Raw genomic sequence first — 22,058 nt, forward strand, 5'->3', positions numbered from 1 at the left:
TAATATAAAAAAGAAGCTGTACATAAAATGTATTATGATAATATATATTAGGCACTTTGGTGCCATATGATTGTACTTACTTCGAATAAAATAAAAGTAAAAAACAAAAAAGTGGTTAACGACTGTGCCTCTACTCCTGTACCTATTGTCTATGTTTCTATGTTTCTATGTTAATGGTTGTACATTTGCCAACAGTTAACATTGTCGCCATAGTGATCCTGTCGCGGGGGAGGTGCGGTCTATCCAGGTGTGTGACTACCTACCTGGTTGCCATGGCGGCGGCGGATCTGATGGTTCTCATCACCGCCGTCATTCTCTACCGCATCGTCGGCATTTACTTCCCCGGGAGTTACCTGTCGCTCACCTGGATCTGCCGCATCAAGTCCCCAGTCGCTTATGCATCCAGAGACTCCTCCGTCTGGCTAACCGTCGCATTCACCTTCGATCGCTTCGTGGCCATTTGTTGTCAGAATTTTAAACGCAGGTACTGCACCAGAAAAACGGCAGCGCCCGTAGTCGGCGGGATTGTGGCTTTGATCTGTTGCAAAGATGTCCCCTGGTATTTCATTTACCAACCGTTGTACATCGCGGACAACCTTCCTTGGTATTGCCGAATAATTCCAAGTTTTTATACCTCGCCGTGGTGGAACGCTTTCTCGTATATCGATCGCATCATCACGCCCCTGCTGCCATTCGCGGTTGTATTGTTACTGAATTTCCTGACCGTCAAACGCATCGTCACCGCCAGCAGAGTCCGGAAGTCATTGCGTGATGACGCTTTCACCGGCAAAGGCCCTGACCCCGAGATGGAGAGCCGCAGGAAGTCGATCAGTTTACTATTCAGCATTTCCGGCAACTTCATCTTACTGTGGATGACGTACATGGTGCATTATTTGTACTTTCGGATCACGAGAACATTTACTTACTCCGGATACAACGATCCGGTGTTTATTCTCGAGGAAGCGGGGTATATGCTCCTGCTTCTCTGTTGCTGCACCAATACATTTATTTATACATTAACCCAGAGGAAATTCAGAGATGAGCTGAAGACAATGATAACGTACGCGTTCCGTCAGGTTGCTAAGTGTGTTTAGTTGAGTTGCGTTGGGTTGTGTTGAGTTCAATTGAGTTGGGTAGAATTTTGAGTTGAGTTGTGTTCAGTTGAGCTGGGTTGAGTTGGGTTGAGCTGGGTTGAGCTGGGTTGAGCTGGGTTGAGCTGGGTTGAGCTGGGTTGAGCTGGGTTGAGTTGGGTTGAGCTGGGTTGAGCTGGGCTGAGCTGGGTTGAGCTGGGTTGAGCTGGGTTGAGCTGGGTTGAGGTGAGTTGATGTGAGTAAGGTTAAGTTGAATTTAGTTGGGTTGAGTTAGGTTGAGTTTTGAGTTGAGTTGGGTTGGGTTGCGTTGAGCTGGGTTGAGCTGGGTTGAGCTGGATTGAGCTGGGTTGAGCTGGGTTGAGCTGGGTTGAGTTGGGTTGAGCTGGGTTGAGCTGGGCTGAGCTGGGTTGAGCTGGGTTGAGCTGGGTTGAGCTGGGTTGAGGTGAGTAAGGTTGAGTTGAATTGAGTTGGGTTGAGTTAGGTTGAGTTTTGAGTTGAGTTGGGTTGGGTTGCGTTGAGTTGAGGCGAGTTGGGTTGAGTGGTTGGATTGGGTTGAGTTGGGTTGGGTTTTGAGTTGAGTTGGGATGAGTTGGATTGAGTGGTTGGGTTGGGTTGGGTTGGGTTGTGTTTTGAGTTGAGTTGAGTAGAGTTGAGCTGGGTTGAGCTGCGTTGAGCTGCGTTGAGGTGAGTAAGGTTGAGTTGAGTTGGGTTGAGTTAGTTTGAGTTGGGTTTGTTTTGAGGTAAGTTCAATTGAGTTGGGTTGAAATTTGAGGAGTTGAGTTGCGACGAGTTGAGTCGAGTTGTGTTGAGTTGAGTTGAGTATTGAGTTGGGTTGAGTTGATTTAGGTTGAGGTGAGTTGGGTTGAGTTGGGTTGGGTTGCATTGAGTTGAGGCGAGTTGGGTTGGGTTGAGTTGGGTTGAGTTTTGAGTTGAGTTGGGTTGGGTTGAGTTGGTTTGAGCTGGGTTGAGGTGAGTTGGGTTGGGTTGCATTGAGTTGAGGCGAGTTGAGTTGGGTAGAGTTGAGTTGGGTTGAGTTGGGTTGGGTTGAGTTTTGAGTTGAGTTGGGTTGGGTGGAGTTGGGGTGGGTTGCGTTGAGTTGAGGCCAGTTGAGTTGGGTTAGTGTTGAGTTGAGTTCAATTGAGTTGGGTTGAAATTTGAGTTGAGTTGAACTGGGCTGAGCTGGGTTGAGTTGGGTTGAGTTGGGTTGAGTTGGGTTGAGCTGGGTTGAGCTGGGTTGAGTTGGGTTGAGTTGGGTTGAGTTGGGTTGAGCTGGGTTGAGCTGGGTTGAGTCGGGTTGTGTTGGGTTGAGTTGGGTTGAGTTGGGTTGAGTTGGGTTGAGATGGGTTGAGCTGGGTTGAGCTGGGTTGAGTTGGGTTGAGCTGGGTTGAGTTGGGTTGAGCTGGGTTGAGTTGGGTTGAGTTGGGTTGAGTTGGGTTGAGTTGGGTTGAGTTGGGTTGAGTTGGGTTGAGGGGTTGAGTTGGGTTGAGTTGGGTTGAGGGGTTGAGTTGGGTTGAGTATTGAGTTGAGTTGGGTTTGCGTTGAGTTGAGGCCAGCTGGGTTTGGGTTGGGTTGAGTTGGGTTGAGTTGGGTTGAGTTGGGTTGAGTTTTGAGTTGAGTTGGGTTTGCGTGGAGTTGAGTTGAGGCGAGCTGGGTTGTGTTGCGTTGAGTTGAGGCGAGTTGAGTTGGGTTGAATTGAGTTGGGTTGAGTTAGGTTGAGGTTTGAGTTGAGTTAGGTTGAGGTTTGAGTTGAGTTGGGTTTGAGGTGAGATGAGTTGAGGCAGTTGGGTTGGGATGAGTTGAGTTGAGGCGGATTGTGCTGGGTTGGGTTGAGTTGGGTTGAGCCGTTCAGTTCAGTGCAGTTCATTTAAGTTCACTTCAGTTAAGTTTAATTGAATTTAGTTTAGTACAGGTTTCCTTATTTTCGTTTAGTTTACTTTATTTTACTTTAGTTTGGTTTCGTATAGTTTAGTCTAGTTTTCTAATGTCACGTGTAGCGAGGTAGAGTGAAAAGCTGTTTGTTGCGTGCTCTCAATTCAGCGGAAAGTCTGCATATGATTACAATCAAGCCGTCCAAATTGTACAGATACAGGATAAAGGGAATACCATTCAGTGCAAGGTAAAGACCGATTAAAGATAGTCCGAAGCTCAAACCAATGAACTGATTGTTAGGTTTGGAAGAGGAAGGTGGTGGAGAACGTTTCCGCATTAAATATATTTATGCACTATGTTGTATATTTTTAATGTATTTACCATTTGCTTTGTGTGTTACATTATCGATCTCTACTGTGTCTGTGAACATGTAGGACTTGACAAGCATAGGCTTCTTCCTATCCATTTTCGATCGAGTCTAATGTGTATTATGCTGAAATTGGCTTTTGATTTTTTAATTTATGTATGTACATATATGTTATGTATATGTGTATATGTGTATATGTGTATATGTATGTATGTATATATGTACATGTATAAGTATGTGTGTATGTATTTATGTGCATATGTATGTATATATATAATTTTCCTTTTATTTATTCATTTCCATCTTTTCTTTTGTTCTTTTTTTTTAATCGTTCGAAATAAAGATATCATTCATTCATGTTGTGCTGCTACAAATTAAAAACAATATGGTTCAGTTTTAGTACATTTGACCCATAAATCTCGTTGACTCTTGACGTATGGGTATTGCGCGCAGTTCCGGTCGCCCCAATACATGAAGGATCTGTAGACTTTGGGTAGGGTGCAGAGAAGGTTTATCAGATGCTGCCTGGACTAGGCTGGAGAGATTTGGATTGTTTTATCTGGAACATCCGAGTTTGCTGAGAGGCCTGAAAGAATTCATAAAGAGGTCAATAAGCAATAGACAATAGGTGCAGGAGTAGGCTATTCGGCCCTTCGAGCCTGCACCGCCATTCAATGTGATCATGGCTGATCATCCACAATCAGTACTTAGTTCCTGTCTTTTCCCCATATCATATAACCATATAACCATATAACAATTACAGCACGGAAACAGGCCATCTCGGCCGTACAACTCCGTACCGAACAATTATTTTCCCCTAGTCCCATCTACCCACACTCAGACCAGAACCCCCCATTCCATTCCCATCCAAATACCTATCCAATTTATTTTGTAAATTATAAAAGTGAACCTGCCTCCACCACTTCCACTGGAAACTCATTCCACACCGCTACCACTCTCTGAGTAAAGACGTTTCCCCTCATGTTACCCCTAAACTTCTGTCCCTTAATTCTGAAGTCATGTCCTCTTGTTTGAATCTTCCCTACTCTCAATGGGAAAAGATTATCCACGTCAACTCTGTCTATCCCTCTCATCATTTTAAATACCTCTATCAAGTCCCCCCCTTAACCTTCTGCGCTCCAAAGAATAAAGACCTAACTTATTCAACCTTTCTCTGTAACTTAGTTGTTGAAACCCAGGCAACATTCTAGAAAATCTCCTCTGTACTCTCTCTAATTTGTTGACATCCTTCCTATAATTGGGCGACCAAAACTGTACACCATACTCCAGAATTGGCCTCACCAATGCCTTGTACAATTTTAACATTACATCCCAACTTCTATACTCAATGCTCTGATTTATAAAGACCAGCCTACCAAAAGCTTTCTTTACCACCCTATTTACACGAGATTCCACCTTCAGGGAACTTGGCACAGTTATACCTAGATCCCTCTGTACATCTGCAATATCCCCTGACTCCGTTATTTTTAAGAGCCCTATCTAGCTCTCCCACTTGAAAGTATCCAGAGAACCGGCCTCCACCGCCCTCTGAGGCAGATAATCGCACAGACTCAAAACTCTCCGTGAGAAAAAGTGTTTCCTCATCTCCGCTCTAAATGACTTATCCCTTAATCTTAAACTGTGGCCCCTAGTCCATTTCTGGACTCCCCCAATATCCGGAACATGTTTCCTGCCGCTAGCGTGTCCAAACCCTAAATCATTTTATATGTTTCAATAAGTATTTACAGTAGTGAAAAACTGAAGGAGCGACTGACGTTGTTGAAAGAAATGAACAGAGATAGGGAGAAAGAAAGAGGTTAAAGACACACGCACACAAAATGGGAAAGGAATAAAACTCCAGGTTCAAGAACGACATACGGTCATAGAGACATAGAAACATAGAAAACAGGCGCACGAGGAGGCCATTCGGCCCTTCGAGCCAACACCGCCATTCATTGTGATCATGGCTGATCGTCCCCATCAATAACCCGTGCCTGCCTTCTCCCCATATCGCTTGATTCCACTAGCCCCTAGAGCTCTATCTAACTCTCTCTTAAATCAATATCTCGCCAGAGATGCTGCCTAACCCGCTGAGTTACTCCAGCACTTTGTACCTGTCCACGTTCTCCACAGAGACTCTGCCAGACCCGCTGAGTTACTCCAGCACTTTGTACCTGTCCATGTTCAACAGAGGAACTACCTGACCCGCAGTGTTATTCCAGCACGTTGTACCTGTCCACGTTCTCCACAGAGACGCTGCCTGGCCCGCTGAGCTACTCCAGCAATCGGAACCTATCCATGTTCTCCAGAGATGCTGCCTGATCCGGCTAGCCCACCAAACCAATGCTTTTCGCCGTATCGCACTATGGCGTTTCAAAAATACACCGGAATGAACACGAACGAGATGGAAGCAGAACGCGGAATATTTGAGTCATGTTCCTTCAAAGGAAGCAACGGTTTGAAATTAATTTGTTGTGTTTGAAATGTAACCTGGTCTGATATAGGCGTCGACAATATTTCTATAAAACCAAATTCTCTGCGTGGAAACATTGTTTAGATTCAGGAAGAAGGGAATAAGAAAATGAAGGCGGTTTAACACAATTGAGCCGTATAACACATAACGTGTCATTTCATTCTTGTGAGTGGCGGCGCCCAACGTCAGCGGCTCGACTACAGTCGTATGTCATTTTTTTATTTTAGTCTTGTTAAATGTATGTCCTTGAGTCAGTTTTTATTATTTTTTTAGCTGTGTATATGTGGGGGGGCTGTGGGGGAAACCGTTAATCTCTTCTCTGTGCGGGGACCCGATTATTCCCTGTCGGGTCTCGGATGTCGTTGGGCCTAACATCGTGGAGCCGGCGGCGACCTCCGGCCGGGACTAACCTGGGGGTTCCAATTGCAGAGTCTGCGGAACTGACATCGCGGAGCTGGCCGACTTCGGAGCGGGAAGAGCTGTGGTGGCGACCCGACGTTTGGAGTTCGGAGGCACCGGCCGCAGACCCGGTGGACGGGAACATCGGGAGCTCGCAGGTCCCTGGTGGGAGACCGCTTTTCCGAGCTCCGCAACGGCTACTTCTCCCGCTAGAATCGCGGGTTTAAAGGACATGGAGCAGGGGCCTAACATCGCCCGGCGTGGCTTAAACGGCGGAGCCCGAGTTCGCATCGACACTGCAGTTGGACTGCTGGACCACGGGAGAAGGAACAAGGGGAAGAAATAAAGACTTTGCCTTCCATCATGGTGAGGAGATGTTGGAGTCTCACTGTGATGGATGTTTATGTAAAACTGTGAATAAAAATGTAAATACACCGGAATGAACACGAACGAGATGGAAGCAGAACGCGGAATATTTGAGTCATGTTCCTTCAAAGGAAGCAACGTTTTGAAATTAATTTGTTGTGTTTGAAATGTAACATGGTCTGATATAGGCGTGGACAATATTTCTATAAAACCAAATTCTCTGCGTGGAAACATTGTATAGATTCAGGAAGAAGGGAATAAGAAGATGAAGGCGAGGTTAACACAATTGGTTTAACACCACTGTCTCCCCATCTCCCCAGGCCCGCAACCTTGGCGTGATCTTTGATTCCACCCTCTCCCTTGAGCCTCACAACCGCCATGTCATTAAAACCTCCTTCTTTCATCTCCGCATCATCGCCAAACTCAGTCCCTCTCTCACACCTCCCGCTGCTGAAAGACTCATCCATGCCTTCATCTCCTCCCGACTGGACTATTGCAACTCACTATCCTTGGCATCAGCTCCACCTACATCAACCGACTCCAACTGGTCCAGAACGCAGCCGCCCGACTCATCACCCACACCAAATCCTGGCATCACATCACTCCAGTCCTCAAACAACTTCACTGGCTTCCCATCTCCCACCGGATCACCTACAAAATCCTGATCCTCACCTACAAAGCCCTCCACCATCTGGCCCCCCCATAACTCAATGACCTCCTCTCCCCCTAACAACACTCACGGTCCCTCAGATCCACATCAGCCGGTCTCCTCTCCATCCACAAGTCCAACCTCCGCAGTTTTTGGGGACAGAGCATTCTCCAGGGCAGCTCCCAGGCTCTGGAACTCCCTCCCCCAACTGATCCGCAATTCCGTGTCCCTCACCATCTTCCAGTCCAGCCTCAAGACCCATCTCTTCACCTCTGCCTATCCTTAGCCCCACGTCCCCCTCCCTTTTCATCTGTGCATTAATTGCCTCATATTGTGTTTTGTATTGAATTCTGTCTTTACTTTGTGTACTAGTCATGTCTCTACTATTAATTTCATTCCCCTTACATGTTTTTCCTCTACCTGCTAAATTTTGGTAAGGTGTCCTTGAGACTCTTGAAAGGCGTCCATAAATAAATGTATTATTATTATAATACATAATATGTCATTTCATTCTTCACGAACGTCAAGGTCAAAGGTCAAAAACTTTATTTGCCGTTTGTGCTTACACACATAGGAACTCTTGTGCGGCTATTCAGAGAGTCAAGTTAAGTTAAAAATTAAAATTAAAAATTTAAAAATTTAAAAAAGATTTAAAAAGACACACAGAAGACACATAGAGCATTGTAACTTGCACAGACCCTATATCAGGACATCAGTTCATTTTGTTGTGTTTTGGCCAAGAGTCTCACTGTTGCAGGGAAGAAGCTCTTAAAAAAGCGTGTTCTATTTGTGGCGATACTGTCCGCTCGTCTGTGCCTGAGGTTGTATGTGCAGTTTTTGTGTTTGAGCAGGGAGTGAGCTGGATGTAGTGTGTCTCTAATGATTCTCTCTGCTCTTTTTTGACAGCGCTGTGTGTAGATTGTGTCCATGGAGGGGAGTTCAGTTCTGATGATCCTCTCTGCAGTCTTTATGACTCTTTGCAGAGCCTTCCTCTCTGTCTGTGTGAACGTTACAATTAACGTGAGTTTACTAATTCAGCGGGTCGTCCTTGTCCACCAATCACATCCCACACTTTTGTCTCGCACCTCCTATCTGCCAAGCTTTCTTCCCCCCCACCCCCCTCCGCCCCTTAGTATGAAGAAGGGTCTCGACCCTCAACGTCGCTTGTCCATGTTCTCCAGAGATGCTGCCTGACCCGCAGCGTTACCTAGGAAGTCAGGACTTCCATATGAAGAAAGACAGGATAGACTCGGCTTGTACTCGCTAGAATTTAGAAGATTGAGGGGGGATCTTACAGAAATGTACAAAACACTTAAGGGGTTGGACAGGCTAGATGCAGGAAGATTGTTCACGATGTTGGGGAAGTCCAGAACACACAGTTTAAGGTTAAGGGGGAAATCTTTTAGGACTGAGATGAGAAAAACATTTTTTTTTCACACACAGAAAGTGGCGAATGTGTGGAATTCTCTGCCACAGAAGGTAGTTGAGGCCAAATGTACACAAAAAAGCTGGAGAAACTCAGCGGGTGCAGCAGCATCTATGGAGCGAAGGAAATAGGCAACGTTTCGGGCCGAAACCATTCTTCAGAGACCCATAGATGCTGCTGCACCCGCTGAGTTGCTCCAGCTTTTTTGTGTACCTTCGATTTTCCAGCATCTGCAGTTCCTTCTTGAACAAGTATTTGAGGCCAGTTTATTGGCTATATTTAAGAGGGAGTTAGATGTGGCCCTTGTGGCTAAAGGGCTCAGGGGGTATGGAGAGAAGGCAGGTACAGGATACTGAGTTGGTGGATCAGCCATGATCATATTGAATGGCGGTGCAGGCTCGAAGGTCCGAATGGCCTCTACTCCTGCAACTATTTTCTATGTTTCTATGTTACTTCAGCACTTTATGTCCTTTTGTGCAAACCAGCATCTGCAGTTCCTTCTCTACTTCATTCTGACTAACGTTGTGATTTGATTAATTCTGCGGCTCGCCTGAAATGATACAACACGAGATATTTAATCTCCTCTCTGAACTTGGACTGCACCGCGGCATAGATGAGTGTGTTCGTGGAACAGCTGAGTAAGAGGAGCAGATAACCAGTCTCGCTAAAGTAAAACAAAGGATCGGATGTCGTATAGAAGTACTTTCCGATCGACCGAGCAAAAATGTAATGGGCGACGAACGTCAACCACAAGATTATTAAATTGGCGGATATGGCCAGAAGTAACACGACCGATTGCTTCCTGTTTTGTATCTCGGAGTCACTCTCGTGTCCCGAACTCTTTTGGCCCCGGAGTCGTCTTCTGATCCGACTGGACAGTAAAATGTATCTTATAGTCAGTGCGTTGAAAAGTAGGGTCAACCCCAATGGGAGGAAGAGGGAGACAACGAGATTGGAGAATGAAAACGCTATCCAAGATCTTGATGTGAAGTAGTTAGATACGAACATGCAGTACCAAGGGACATTGTCGATTAAAACTAAATGTTCAAATGCAAAATACCAGGGGATGTTCCGGAAGAGGCACCCCGCACACACCAGACCTATCACCAGCGCCGCCCGGCGCCGGGTACAGTACTTGTTCCGGAAGTTCGGACAACAGATGGCGACGTATCGGTCAAAGGTGAAGGCGACGGTCAGCCAGACGGAACAGTCTTTGGCGACGTACAGGGCGACCGTCTTGACGGCGCACACTGGAGTGACGCTCAGAAAGCTGGCTGGGAAGTAGACGCCCAATATCCGGTTGACGATGACGTTGGTCAACACGACCAGGAGATCCGCCACCGCCATGCTCAACAGGTAGTAGGTGATGCACCCCGTCAGGCCGCACTTGCCCCGGGAGATGATGAGAATGGACATCCCGTTCGCTGATGAGAGATGATCACAGACACATTATTTTTTTTATTTATATATTTTTTTTAAATTAGAAGTGAGTGCACTGCATTGGTACAAAAACGACGTTAACATATTACATTCTCTGTACAACTTCCCTTTTTTTTAAAGAGAGAAGTGAGAAAGGAGAGAAGAAAATAGGTTGTGAAAAGTGAAGAATAGATTAGTGAGCGTGGGTGAAAAACCAATAAGGAAAAGGTGAAAGAGAAGGAATAAGTGAAGAAGGAAAACAGGAGGGAGATTATTCCATTGCCACAGTGAGATGGGGTTTTTTAAATATTCTAAATCATCTTTCACCCATACCTGAAACTGTTGGTTTTCATGATACTATGTCACCACATGAATCCAAGAAATCAATAAATGGGGACCAACTCCTTAAGATTAGGTCTTGTTTGTCTATTAGGAGGAGTCTCATTTCTTCCAAATGTGCTGTGTCCAGCATATTACTGATCCACATTTTAAATGTTGGTATATTAGCATTTTTCCAAAATTTAAGTATAAGTTTTTTTTGCTGTTATTAACCCATTATTGAAAAATGAGTTTGGTGTGTATTTAATTTGTTCCCATCTCCACTTACTCCAGATATAATCATTAAGTGTCAGGTTCCATTTTTGTCTTAAATAGCTTTGAGAATATATCAAATATATCACACCAACATTTATAACGTTTTGAACAATAGACAAATGAGTGCGTAATATTGGCATTTTGAGAAAGACAGACACATTAGTTGGTGGTCATTATAGTCTCACACATTTCTGGATTCACCTCACAATGTACCTGCTTTCTCGCCACAAGTGTCACATCTAACTCCCTCTTCAATATAGCCAATTAACTGGCCTCAACTACCTTCTGTGGCGGAGAATTCCAGAGATTCACCACTCTCGGTGTATAAAATGTTTTTCTCATCTCAGTCCTAACATATTTCTCCCTTATCCTTAATATGTGTGATCCCTTGTTCTGGACTTCCCCAACATCGGGAACAATCTTCCTGCATCTAACCTGTCCAACCCCTTAAGAATGTTGTAAGTTTCCATATGTTCCCCCCTCAATCTTCTAAATTCTAGCTAGTACAAGCCGAGTCTATCCAGTCTTTCTTCATATGAAAGTCCTGACATCCCAGGAATCAGTCTGGTGAACCTTCTCTGTACTCCCTCTATGGCAAGAATGTCTCTCCTCAGCGTCGCTCTCTGGTTGTGGTAGGATGATTCAGTTGCCTGATAACAGCTGGGAGGAACCAGTCCCTGACTCTGGAGGATCTCGACCCTATACCTTCGCTCCATCGATGCTGCCTCACCCGCTGAGTTTCTCCAGCATTTGTATCTGCCTTCTGACTCTGGAAGTGTGCGTTTTCACACTTCTATACCATTTGCCCGATGGGAGAGGGGGGTAGGGGGAATGGCCGGGGTGCGACTCGTCCTTGTTCATGGACACTTACAGTCTGAACAAGGGTCTCGACCCCTCACGTCACCTATTCCTTTTCTCCAGAGATGCTGCGAGACCCGCTGAATTACTCCAGCACTTTGTACCTGTCCACGTTCTCCACAGAGATGCTGCCTGCCTGACCCGCTGAGTTACTCCAGCACTTTGTACCTGTCCACGTTCTCCAGAGATGCTGCCTGGCCCGCTGAGTTACTCCAGCACTTTGTACCTGTCCACGTTCTCCACAGAGATGCTGCCTGACCCGCTGAGTTACTCCAGCACTTTGTACCTGCCCACGTTCTCCACAGAGATGATGCCTGACCCGCTGAGTTACTCCAGCACTTTGTACCTGTCCACGTTCTCCGGAGATGCTGCCTGGTCCGCTGAATTACTCCAGCACGTTGTGCCTATTTTCGATGGAAACCATCATCTGCAGTTCCTTCCTACACAACATGATCAATATGACCTAACTCCCGTCCGGCAGAAGGTACAGAAGCTTGACATCGCTCAGCACCAGACTCAGGAACAGCTTCTTCCCCTCTGTTAGCAGGATTCTGAAAGAACCTACCATATTCTAGGGCACTGTCCGATTCACCTCTATCCCATTGTGGACATTTGACTTTGTCTCTGCAACTGATGCGCTACCATGCTGATAACTCAGAATAGAATATAATAAATTTACTAGAATAGCATTACACCGTGGCATCGGTCACGGTCTCACACCTTGCTAAGATATGCAAATTGTTGTCCATAAAGGGCGCTTACATTTTACAAATTCTGCATCTTTCCCTTCGGTCTACCTGCTGTATCTGTGTTTGGCTTTATTGCATTGATATACAGGATATCACATGTTCAGTGGTCAATTTATTGTCACGTGTACCAATGCAGGTACATTGAAATGCGAAATCCTTTAAGACCGAGATGAGAAAAAACATTTTTCACACGGAGAGTGGTGAATCTCTGGAACTCTCTGCCACAGAAGGTAGTTGAGGTCACAGTTCATTGGCTATATTTAAGAGGGAGTTAGATGTGGCCCTTGTGGCTAAAGGCATCGGGGGAATGGAGAGAAGGCAGGTACAGGTTACTGAGTTGGATGATCAGCCATGATCATATTGAATGGCGAATGGTGCAGGCTCGAAAAATGTGTGAAAAATGTTTTTCTCATCTCGGTCCTAAAAGATTTCCCCCTTATCCTTAAACTGTGACCCCTTGTAACTCCCTCTTAAATATAGCCAATGAACTGTGTGGCCTCAACTACCTTCTGTGGCAGAGAATTCCACAGAATCACCACGCTCTGTGTGAGAAAAAAATGCTTTTCTCATCTCGGTCCTAGGTTGAAGAAGTCAAACGTCTTCCTCTTTATTCTATATTCTCCCGCGGTGGAGGCGATAGAAGCTCCCGTGACGGGGCGAAGTCTAAGAAAGCGTCGCATGGCAGTCGAGGGTCTGAGCTACAGGTAAATGATTAGACTTACCTGTCAGTGATACATCGTGGAAACATCCCACCGAGTCCGCGCCGACCAGCGATCACCCCGCACACCAACGTTATCCTACACACAATCACACATACACACAGACACACACACAATCACACTCACACACACACACACACACACACACACACACACACACACACACACACACACACACACACACACACACACACACACAGACACACACACACACACACACACACACACACACACACACACACACACACACACACACACACACAGACACACACACACACACACACACACACACACGCACACACACACACACACACACACACACGCACTCTCTCTCTCTCTCTCTCTCTCTCTCTCTCTCTCTCTACACACACACACATATACACACACACAATCACACACACACACACTCTCTCTCTCTCTCTCTCTCTATCTCTCTCTCTCTCTCTCTCTATCTATCTCACACACACACACACACACACACACACACACACACACACACACACGCACGCACGCACACACACACACACACACACACACACACACACACACACACACACACACACACACACACACACACACACACACACACACACACACACACACACACTGTGAACAATCCACAATTTTTCCGAAGCCATTTAACCTACTAACCTTCTCGGCTTTTGAGTGAGTGAGTGAGGGAGGAAACCGGAGCACCCGGAGAAAACCCACATAGGTCACGGGGAGGACGTACCAACTCCATAGACAGCACCCGTAGTCAGGAACGAACCCGGATCTCTGGCACTGCGAGGCAGCAACACTGCCGCTGCGCCTCCGTGACCGCCCTTGGATAATGAATAAATGACTTACTGGGAACGCCGAAAAGGCCAATGATAATATAGCAGATGGAATAGACTGGGCTGTTCACGGGTTCGTGCATGTCTGCCGAGGGTGTGTGTGTGTGTGGCGCTGTCTGGTGGCGGCGTCTTATAGACTACGGCAGGGTCACCTTTACCTGTGGGCAAGGTGTGTCCCACGGTACCAATGTCGTGTATGCTAATTGCGCGCTAGTCACGTGAACACATTGCACAATTAATGCACGAACCTCACACGGCTGGCAGACAGAAAGCAAAGAGTAGGAGTAAACAGATCCTTTTCACAATGGCAGGCAGTGACTAGTGGGGTACCGCAAGGCTCAGTGCTGGACCCCAGCTATTTACAATATATATTAATGATTTGGACGAGGGAATTGAATGCAACATCTCCAAGTTTGCGGATGACACTAAGCTGGGGGGCAGTGTTAGCCGGGAGGAGGATGCTAGGAGGCTGCAAGGTGACTTGGATAGGCTGGGTGAGTGGGCAAATGCATGGCAGATGCAGTATAATGTGGCTAAACGTGAGGTTATCCACTTTGGTGGCAAAGACAGGAAAGTAGACTATTATCTGAATGGTGGCCGATTAGGAAAAGGGGAGATGCAACGAGACCTGGGTGTCATGGTACACCAGTCATTGAAAGTAGGCATGCAGGTGCAGCAGGCAGTGAAGAAAGCGAATGGTATGTTAGCATTCATAGCAAAAGGATTTGAGTATAGGGGCAGGAAGGTTCTCCTGCAGCTGTACAGGGTCTTGGTGAGACCACACCTGGAGTATTGCGTACAGTTTTGGTCTCCTAATCTGAGGAAGGACATTCTTGCCATAGAAGGAGTACAGAGAAGGTTCACCAGACTGATTACTGGGATGGATGATCAGCCATGATCATATTGAATGGCGGTGCTGGCTCGATGGGTCGAATGGCCTGCACCTATTTTCTATGTTTCTATGTTTATATGTCACTCATTTACATGTCATTAAAGAAGCAGAATGTGTTGACGTCATCTATACGAGCGACCCGCTGTCGTTTGGGGCAAAGTTGACCTGTAAAGAGAATCAAGATGATGGTGAAAGACTTACTAACAGTGGATGTGGAGAGGATGTTTCCAATAGTGAGAGAACATAGAAACATAGAAATATAGAAAATAGGTGCAGGAGGCGGCCATTCGGCCCTTGGAGCCAGCACTGCTATTCATTGTGATCATGGCTGATCAACCCCTATCAATAACCCGTGCCTGCCTTCTCCCCATATCCCTTGACTCCACTAGCCCCTAGAGCTCTATCTAACTCTCTCTTAAATCCATCCAGTGACTTGGCCTCCACTGCCCTCTGTGGCAGGGAATTCCATAAATTCACAACACTCTGGGTGAAAATGTTTTTTCTTACCTCAGTCTTAAATGACCTACCCTTTATTCTAAGACTGTGTGTGGCCCCTGGTTCTGGACTCGCCCAACATTGGGAATGTTTTTCTTGCATCTCGTTTGTCCAGTCCTTTTATAACTTTATATGTTTCTATAAGATCCCCCCCCACCCCCTCATACTTCTAAACACCAGTGAATACAAGCCTAGTATTTTCAATCTTTCCTCATATGACAGTCCAGCCATCCCAGAGATCAATCTGGTGAACCTACGCTGCACTGCCTCAATCACAAGGATGTACTTCCTCCAATTAGGAGACCAAAACTGTACACAATACTCTAGATGTGGTCTAACCAGGTTCCTATAAACTAATATCAAATGAGGAAAGATTGAAAAGACTAGGCTTGTATTCACTGGAGTTTACAAGGATGAGGGGGATTCTTATAGAAACATATTAAATTATAAAAAAGACAGGACTAGATAGATGCAGGAAAAAAATTCCCATTATTGGGCTAGTCCAGAACCAAGGGCCAGCGTTTTAGAATAAATGGGTCATTTAAGACTGAGGTGAGGAAAAAACTTTTTCACCCAGAGAGTTGTGAATTTGTTGAATTCCCTGCCACAGAGGGCAGTGGAGGCCAAGTCACTGGATGGATTTAAGAGGGAGTTAGATAGAGCTCTAGGGGCTAGTGGAATCAAAGGATATGGGGAGTAGGCAGGCACGGGTTATTGATAGGGGACGATCAGCCATGATCACAATGAATGGCGGTGCTGGCTCGTAGGGCCGAATGGCCTACTCCTGCACCTATTGTCTATTGTCTATTGTCTATTGAAACGAGAAGGGATTTCTTTAGTTAGAGGGCGGGGAATCTGTGAAATTCATTGCCACAGACGCTGGTGGAGGCCACAAGTCAGTGGATATATTTAATTCAGAGCTAGATAGATTGAAGATTAGTGCGGGTGTCAGGGGTTATGGTGAGAAGGCAGGAGAATGGGGTTAGGAGGCAGATGATAGATCAGCCGTGATTGAATGGCGGGGTGGACTCGATGGGCCGAATGGCCTAATTCTGCTACTTGTGAACAATGATCATAAAGCTCTGGATGCTTTCAAGAGAGAGCTAGATAGGGCTCTTAAAGATAGCGGAGTCAGGGGATATGGGGAGAAGGCAGGCACGGGTTATTAATTGGGGACGATCAGCCATGATCACATTGAATGGCGGTGCTGGCTCGAAGGGCCGAATGGCCTCCTCCTGCACCTATTTTCTATGTTTCTAATACATATGCCATTGGAAACACAGATAAAAATCAAACTAACTTCAAAATGCAGCAGTACTTCACAAACAATGAAGTAAAACTCTCAAGAAACCACGCACACGGAAAAAGGGGAACTAATCTCACATTTCCCTTTCTTGCCCACGCTCATAAATCCCCATTGTGGTTGTGGATCGGTAGTCAGGTTAGACAGGTAAATCTTTGCGGAACTCTAGAGTTCGATAGAAGAATCTGGACCAATCTGTGAGTTAATGTTTCACGCATTTTTAATTTAAAACAATTCTGTGTGTTTTAGTGTCTCCACAAACCGAGCTTCCCTTTCAAAACAGGAAATTGCATATCGGTGAAATGCAACTGACAATCCTGCTCACGTTGAGCAATTAAGCTGCTCAGAAGTAAGTTACAGAGCACAGAAACAGGCCCTTTGGCCCAACATACTCACGCCAAACAACATCTACACACGTCCCACCTCTCCACGTTTGGCCAGGTACGTGGATAGGATCGGTTTATAGAGTCATCGGGTGATACAGTGTGGAAACATACCTTTAGAACCAACTTGCCCACCTAGCTATACTTACCCCACCTGTCCACGTTTGGCCCACAATCCCTCTAAACCTAGATGCACAGAATCTCTTGCCCAGAGTAGGGGAGTCGTGGACAATAGACAATAGATGTAGGAGTAGGCCATCCGGCCCTTCATAGAAACATAGACACATATAAACATAGAATATAGGTGCAGGAGTAGGCCATCCGGCCCTTCGAGCCTGCACCGCCATTCAATATGATCATGGCTGATCATTCAACTCAGCATCCCGTACCTGCATTCTCTTCATACCCCCTGATCCCTTTAGCCACAAGGGCCACATCTAACTCCCTCTTATATATATAGCCAATGAACTGGCCTCAACTACTTCCTGTGGCAGAGTTCCAGAGATTCACCACTCTCTGTGTGAAAAATGTATTTCTCATCTCGGTCCTAAAGGATTTCCCCTCCATCCTTAAACAGTGACCCCTTGTCCTGGACTTCCCCAACATCGGGAACAACCTTCCTGCATCTAGCGTGTCCAACCCCTTAAGAATTTTGTAGGTTTCTATAAGATCCGCCCTCAATCTCCTAAATTCTAGCGAGTACAAGCCGAGTCTATCCAGGCTTTCTTCAAATGGAAGTCCCGACATCCCAGGAATCAGTCTGGTGAACCTTCTCTGCACTCCCTCTATACTAACCCACCTGTCCACGTTTGGCCCACAATCCCTCTAAACCTAGATGCACAGAATCTCTTGCCCAGAGTAGGGGAGTCATGTACAATTGACAATAGATGCAGGAGTAGGCCATCCGGCCCTTCGAGCCAGCACCGCCATTCAATGTGACCAAATGACACATTGGTTCAACGTGAAGGGAGAAAAGATTTAATAGGAATCTGAGGCGTTTAAGAAAGAACTGCAGATGCTGGAAAAATCGAAGGTAGACAAAAATGCTGGAGAAATTCAGCGGATGAGGCAGCATTTTGTCTGAAGAAGGATCTCGACCCGAAACGTCACCTATTCCTTCGCTCCATAGATGCTGGCATTTCTGTATAGCTTCAATAGGAAGCTGAGGGGTAACTTTTTCACACAAAGGGTGATGGGTGTATGGAACAACTTGGAAACAGACCCTTCGTGTCAACGTGCCCACACCGTACAACATGTCCCACCTACACTAATCCCATTAGCCAAACCGGGAGATCAATAGATAACCGATAATAGGTGCAGGAGTAGAGGCCATTCGGCCCTTCGAGGCAGCACCGCCATTCAATGTGATCATGGCTGATCATCCCAAATCAGTACCCCGTTGCTGCCTTCTCCCCATATCCCCTGACTCCGCTATTTTTAAGAGCCCTATCTAGCTCTCTCTTGAAAGCATCCATAAACCGGCCTCTGAGACAGAGAATTCCACAGATTCACAACTCTCTGTGAGAAAAAGTGTGTCCTCGTCTCCGTTCTAAATGGCTTCCCCATTATTCTTAAACTGTGGGCTGTGGGATAAACTGGGATCAGGTACGTTCAGGCGGACTGGAGAGCGAGGGAAAGCAAGGGTACCTTGTAGTTAGAGAAATCAATATTCATAGCGCTGGTTTGTAAAGTCAACAATTGTTGCAGCCGAGAGTCCCCACGAACCAGAGGTTCCTCATCCTCAACCGCAAACAAGCTATGTTCTCTGCACCGACTGGGAACCTGATGGAACACAGTACTTCTCGGATGTTACCGCCATTGGTCATTCTGCTAGTTCCCTGGCAACGGGAGGAAGTTGAATCGGTGGGGATGGGGGGTAGGAGGGAGGAGATGGTGGTGGAATTACCAAATGTGAAGCAGAACAGAGAACTGCAGGTGCTGGTATAGACAAAAAATCACGACTTGCTGGGGTAACTCAACGGGTCAGGCAGCATCTCTGCGGATAACGTGGACAGGTACAAAGTGCTGGAGTAACTCAGCGGGTCAGACATGCAGCATGTCTGTGGAGAACGTGGACAGGTACAAAGTGCTGGAGTAACTCAGCGGTTCAGGTAGCGTCAGGACCCTGTTTACAATCATTGTCGTGCGAGGGGGGGATGTGCGGGGGGAGAAAGCTAGAAGAGAAAGCTAAATTAAAAGTGTCCCTCACGGTGTCATAAATTCAAACGTTCGTGTGATAGGAGCAGTTTTAGGCCATTCGGCCCATCAAGTCTACTCCGCCATTCAGTCAATTGTGTGGGTGGGAGATTGTGACCTTCACGTGGTCCACCCTGTTTCGAGAAAGGGATTAAAATGGCTTGGGGTGTGAAGAAGGGTTTGGCCCCAAAACGTCACCTATTCCTTCGCTCCATAGATGCTGCCTGACCCGCTGAGTTTCTCCAGCATTTTTGTCTACCGGGTCTTATAGTTCTTCGTGTATCTCGACAATTCCTTTAAACTAAAGTGCCGTTAAGTGTAGTTTTAGTACAGTTTTATTCAAAGATACAACATGGAAACGGGTCGGTGGGAAATAACGTGTAGGGAGGAACTGCATCTGTTGGTTTAAACCGAAGATAGACACAAAATGCTGGAGTAATTTTAACGGGACAAGCAGCATCTCATAAAAACAAAGAAACATAGAAATTAGGTGCAGGAGTAGGCCATTCGGCCCTTCGAGCCTGCACCGCCATTCAATATGATCATGGCTGATAATCCAACTAAGTATCCTGTACCTGCCTTCTCTCCATACCCCCTGATCCCTTTAGCCACAAGGGCCACATCTAACTCCCTCTTAAATATAGCCAATGAACTGGCCTGAACTACATTCTGTGGCAGAGAATTCCACAGATTCACCACTCTCTGTGTGAAAAATGTTTTTCTCATCTTGGTCCTAAAAGATTTCCCCCTTATCCTTAAACTGTGACCCGTTGTCCTGGACTTCCCCAACATCGGGAACAATCTTCCTGCATCTAGCCTGACTAACCCCTTAAGAATGTTGTAAGTTTCTATAAGATCCCCCCTCAATCTTCTAACTTCTAGCGAAAGAAGGAACGGGTGATGAAGGGTCTCGACCCGAAACGTCACCCATTCCTTCTCTCCAGAGACGCTGTATGTCCCGCTTGTGTTACTCCAGCTTTGTGTGGCTACTGTAGGGAATAACTACTGGTATAAATCGAAGATAGACAGAACATACTAGCTGCCAGAGGTGGTAGTTGAGGCTGGGACTATCCCAACGTTTAAGAAACAGTTGGACAGGTACATGAATAGGACAGGTTTGGAGGGATATGGACGAAGCGCGGGCAGCAGGTGGGACTAGTGTAGATGGGGCATGTTCGTCGGGGTGGGACTAGTGTAGATGGGGCATGTTGGTCGGAGTGGGGCCTGTGTAGATGGGGCATGTTGGTCGGGGTGGGACTAGTGTAGATGGGGCACGTTGGTCGGGGTGGGACTAGTGTAGATGAGGCACGTTGGTCGGGGTGGGACTAGTGTAGATGGGGCATGTTGGTCGGGGAGGGACTAGTGTAGATGGGGCATGCTGGTCGGGGTGGGACTAGTGTAGATGGGGCATGTTGGTCGGGGTGGGACTAATATAGATGGGGCATGTTGGTCGGGGTGGGACTAGTGTAGATGGGACATTGTTGGCCGGAGTGGGCAAGTTGGGCAGAAGGGCATGTTTCCACACTGTATCACTCTATGACTGTATAATCCTCTCCTATCCACATACCTGTCCAAATGTCTAATACATGTTATTTTGTGCCTGCTCCAACTACCTGTTGCAGCAGCTCCCTTATACCCACCACCCTCTGTGTGAAAAGGTTGCCCCTCAGAATCATAATTAAACCCGCAGGTTTTTGTCAGTCTCCCTACCTGCTTCCACTACCTGCGGCCTCCGGCAACCACCTGCAACCTCCGGGAACCACACGGAAACCTTGGTTGGGGCGCAAGGTCTCCAGAGGTTTCCGTTCAGGATTCCTAAGTGGGACAGGGACATAAGACTCCAAACAGCACGAGTATCTCAGCGGGACAGGCAGCATCTATGTAGAGGAGGAAAGGGTGACGGTTCGGGTCGAGGCCCTTCTACAGACCTACTGTAATTCAGACATCTTGTATTTACACAACGCTTTGTGAAATCAGATTACGACCGGCCCGTGATTGCAAACCATCGCCAGCAGTTGGGCAAAATACCTGTCGCAACTGAGGAAGCATCTGTTGGGAGAGGGGTGGGGTGGGGGAGGGATTAGGTTGAGGGCAGGTTTAAACCAGCATCTGCAGTTCCTCCCTACACACACACAGGGAGTGTCAGATTCCAGTCAGGTTGGGCACTCGGATAGCGGGCCGTTGCCAGTTCTGTCCGACAGTCGACAATTTCTGAAGGGAGCGAGCGAGAACGTGAATCCCTGAAATCTCTTCGGCTCCGAAGACCGAGGCCATGGCAGCTGGAATCTTCACACTGATGGGAGTCCTGTGTTTCACACTTGTTGCACGTAAGCAAAAGGAGCAGGGAGGTTCTACTGCAGTTGTACAGGGTGTTGGTGAGACCACACCTGGAGTATTGCGTACAGTTTTGGTCTCCTAATCTGAGGAAATACATTCTTGCCATAGAGGGAGTACAGAGAAGGTTCACCAGACTGATTCCTGGGATGTCAGGACTTTCATTTGAAGAAAGACTGGATAGTCTCGGCTTATGCTCGGTATAATTTAGAAGACTGAGGTGGATCTTATAGAAACTTACAAAATTCTTAAGGGATTGGACAGGCTAGGTGCAGGAAGATTGTTCCCGATGTTGGGGTAGTCCAGAACAAGGGGTCACAATTTAAGGATAAGGGGGGAATGTTTTAGGACCGAGATGAGGAAAACATTTTTCACACAGAGAGTGGTGAATCTGTGGAATTCTCTGCCACAGAAGGTAGTTGAGGCCACAGTTCATTGGCTATATTTAAGAGGGAGTTAGATGTGGCCCTTGTGTCTAAAGGGATCAGGGGGTATGGAGAGAAGGCAGGTACAGGATACTGAGTTGGATGATCAGCCATGATCATATTGAATGGCGGTGCAGGCTCGAAGGGCCGAATGGCCTCTACTGCTGCACCTAGTTTCTATGTTTCTATATTTCTATGTAAGGGGTGGTCCCCCG

The 22,058-nt window shown here is 46.6% G+C and overlaps 1 protein-coding gene across 1 annotated transcript; it reads right to left on the bottom strand.

Moving 5' to 3' along the window:
• Window positions 1-9,156: 9,156 nt before the first annotated feature.
• LOC116969129 (tachykinin-like peptides receptor 86C) lies at window positions 9,157-10,056 on the bottom strand. Its single transcript, XM_033016066.1, has one exon. It carries the CDS (start codon window positions 10,054-10,056, stop codon window positions 9,157-9,159), a length of 900 nt encoding a protein of 299 aa, XP_032871957.1.
• Window positions 10,057-22,058: the final 12,002 nt, after the last annotated feature.

The sequence above is a fragment of the Amblyraja radiata genome, unplaced genomic scaffold, assembly GCF_010909765.2.
Source record: "Amblyraja radiata isolate CabotCenter1 unplaced genomic scaffold, sAmbRad1.1.pri S109, whole genome shotgun sequence".
NCBI classification, from domain to species: Eukaryota; Metazoa; Chordata; class Chondrichthyes; order Rajiformes; family Rajidae; genus Amblyraja; species Amblyraja radiata.

Bases quoted from the DNA above. Each gene is read 5' to 3' on its own strand.
- LOC116969129 (XM_033016066.1), bottom strand. From the start codon at position 10,056: ATGTCCATTCTCATCATCTCCCGGGGCAAGTGCGGCCTGACGGGGTGC.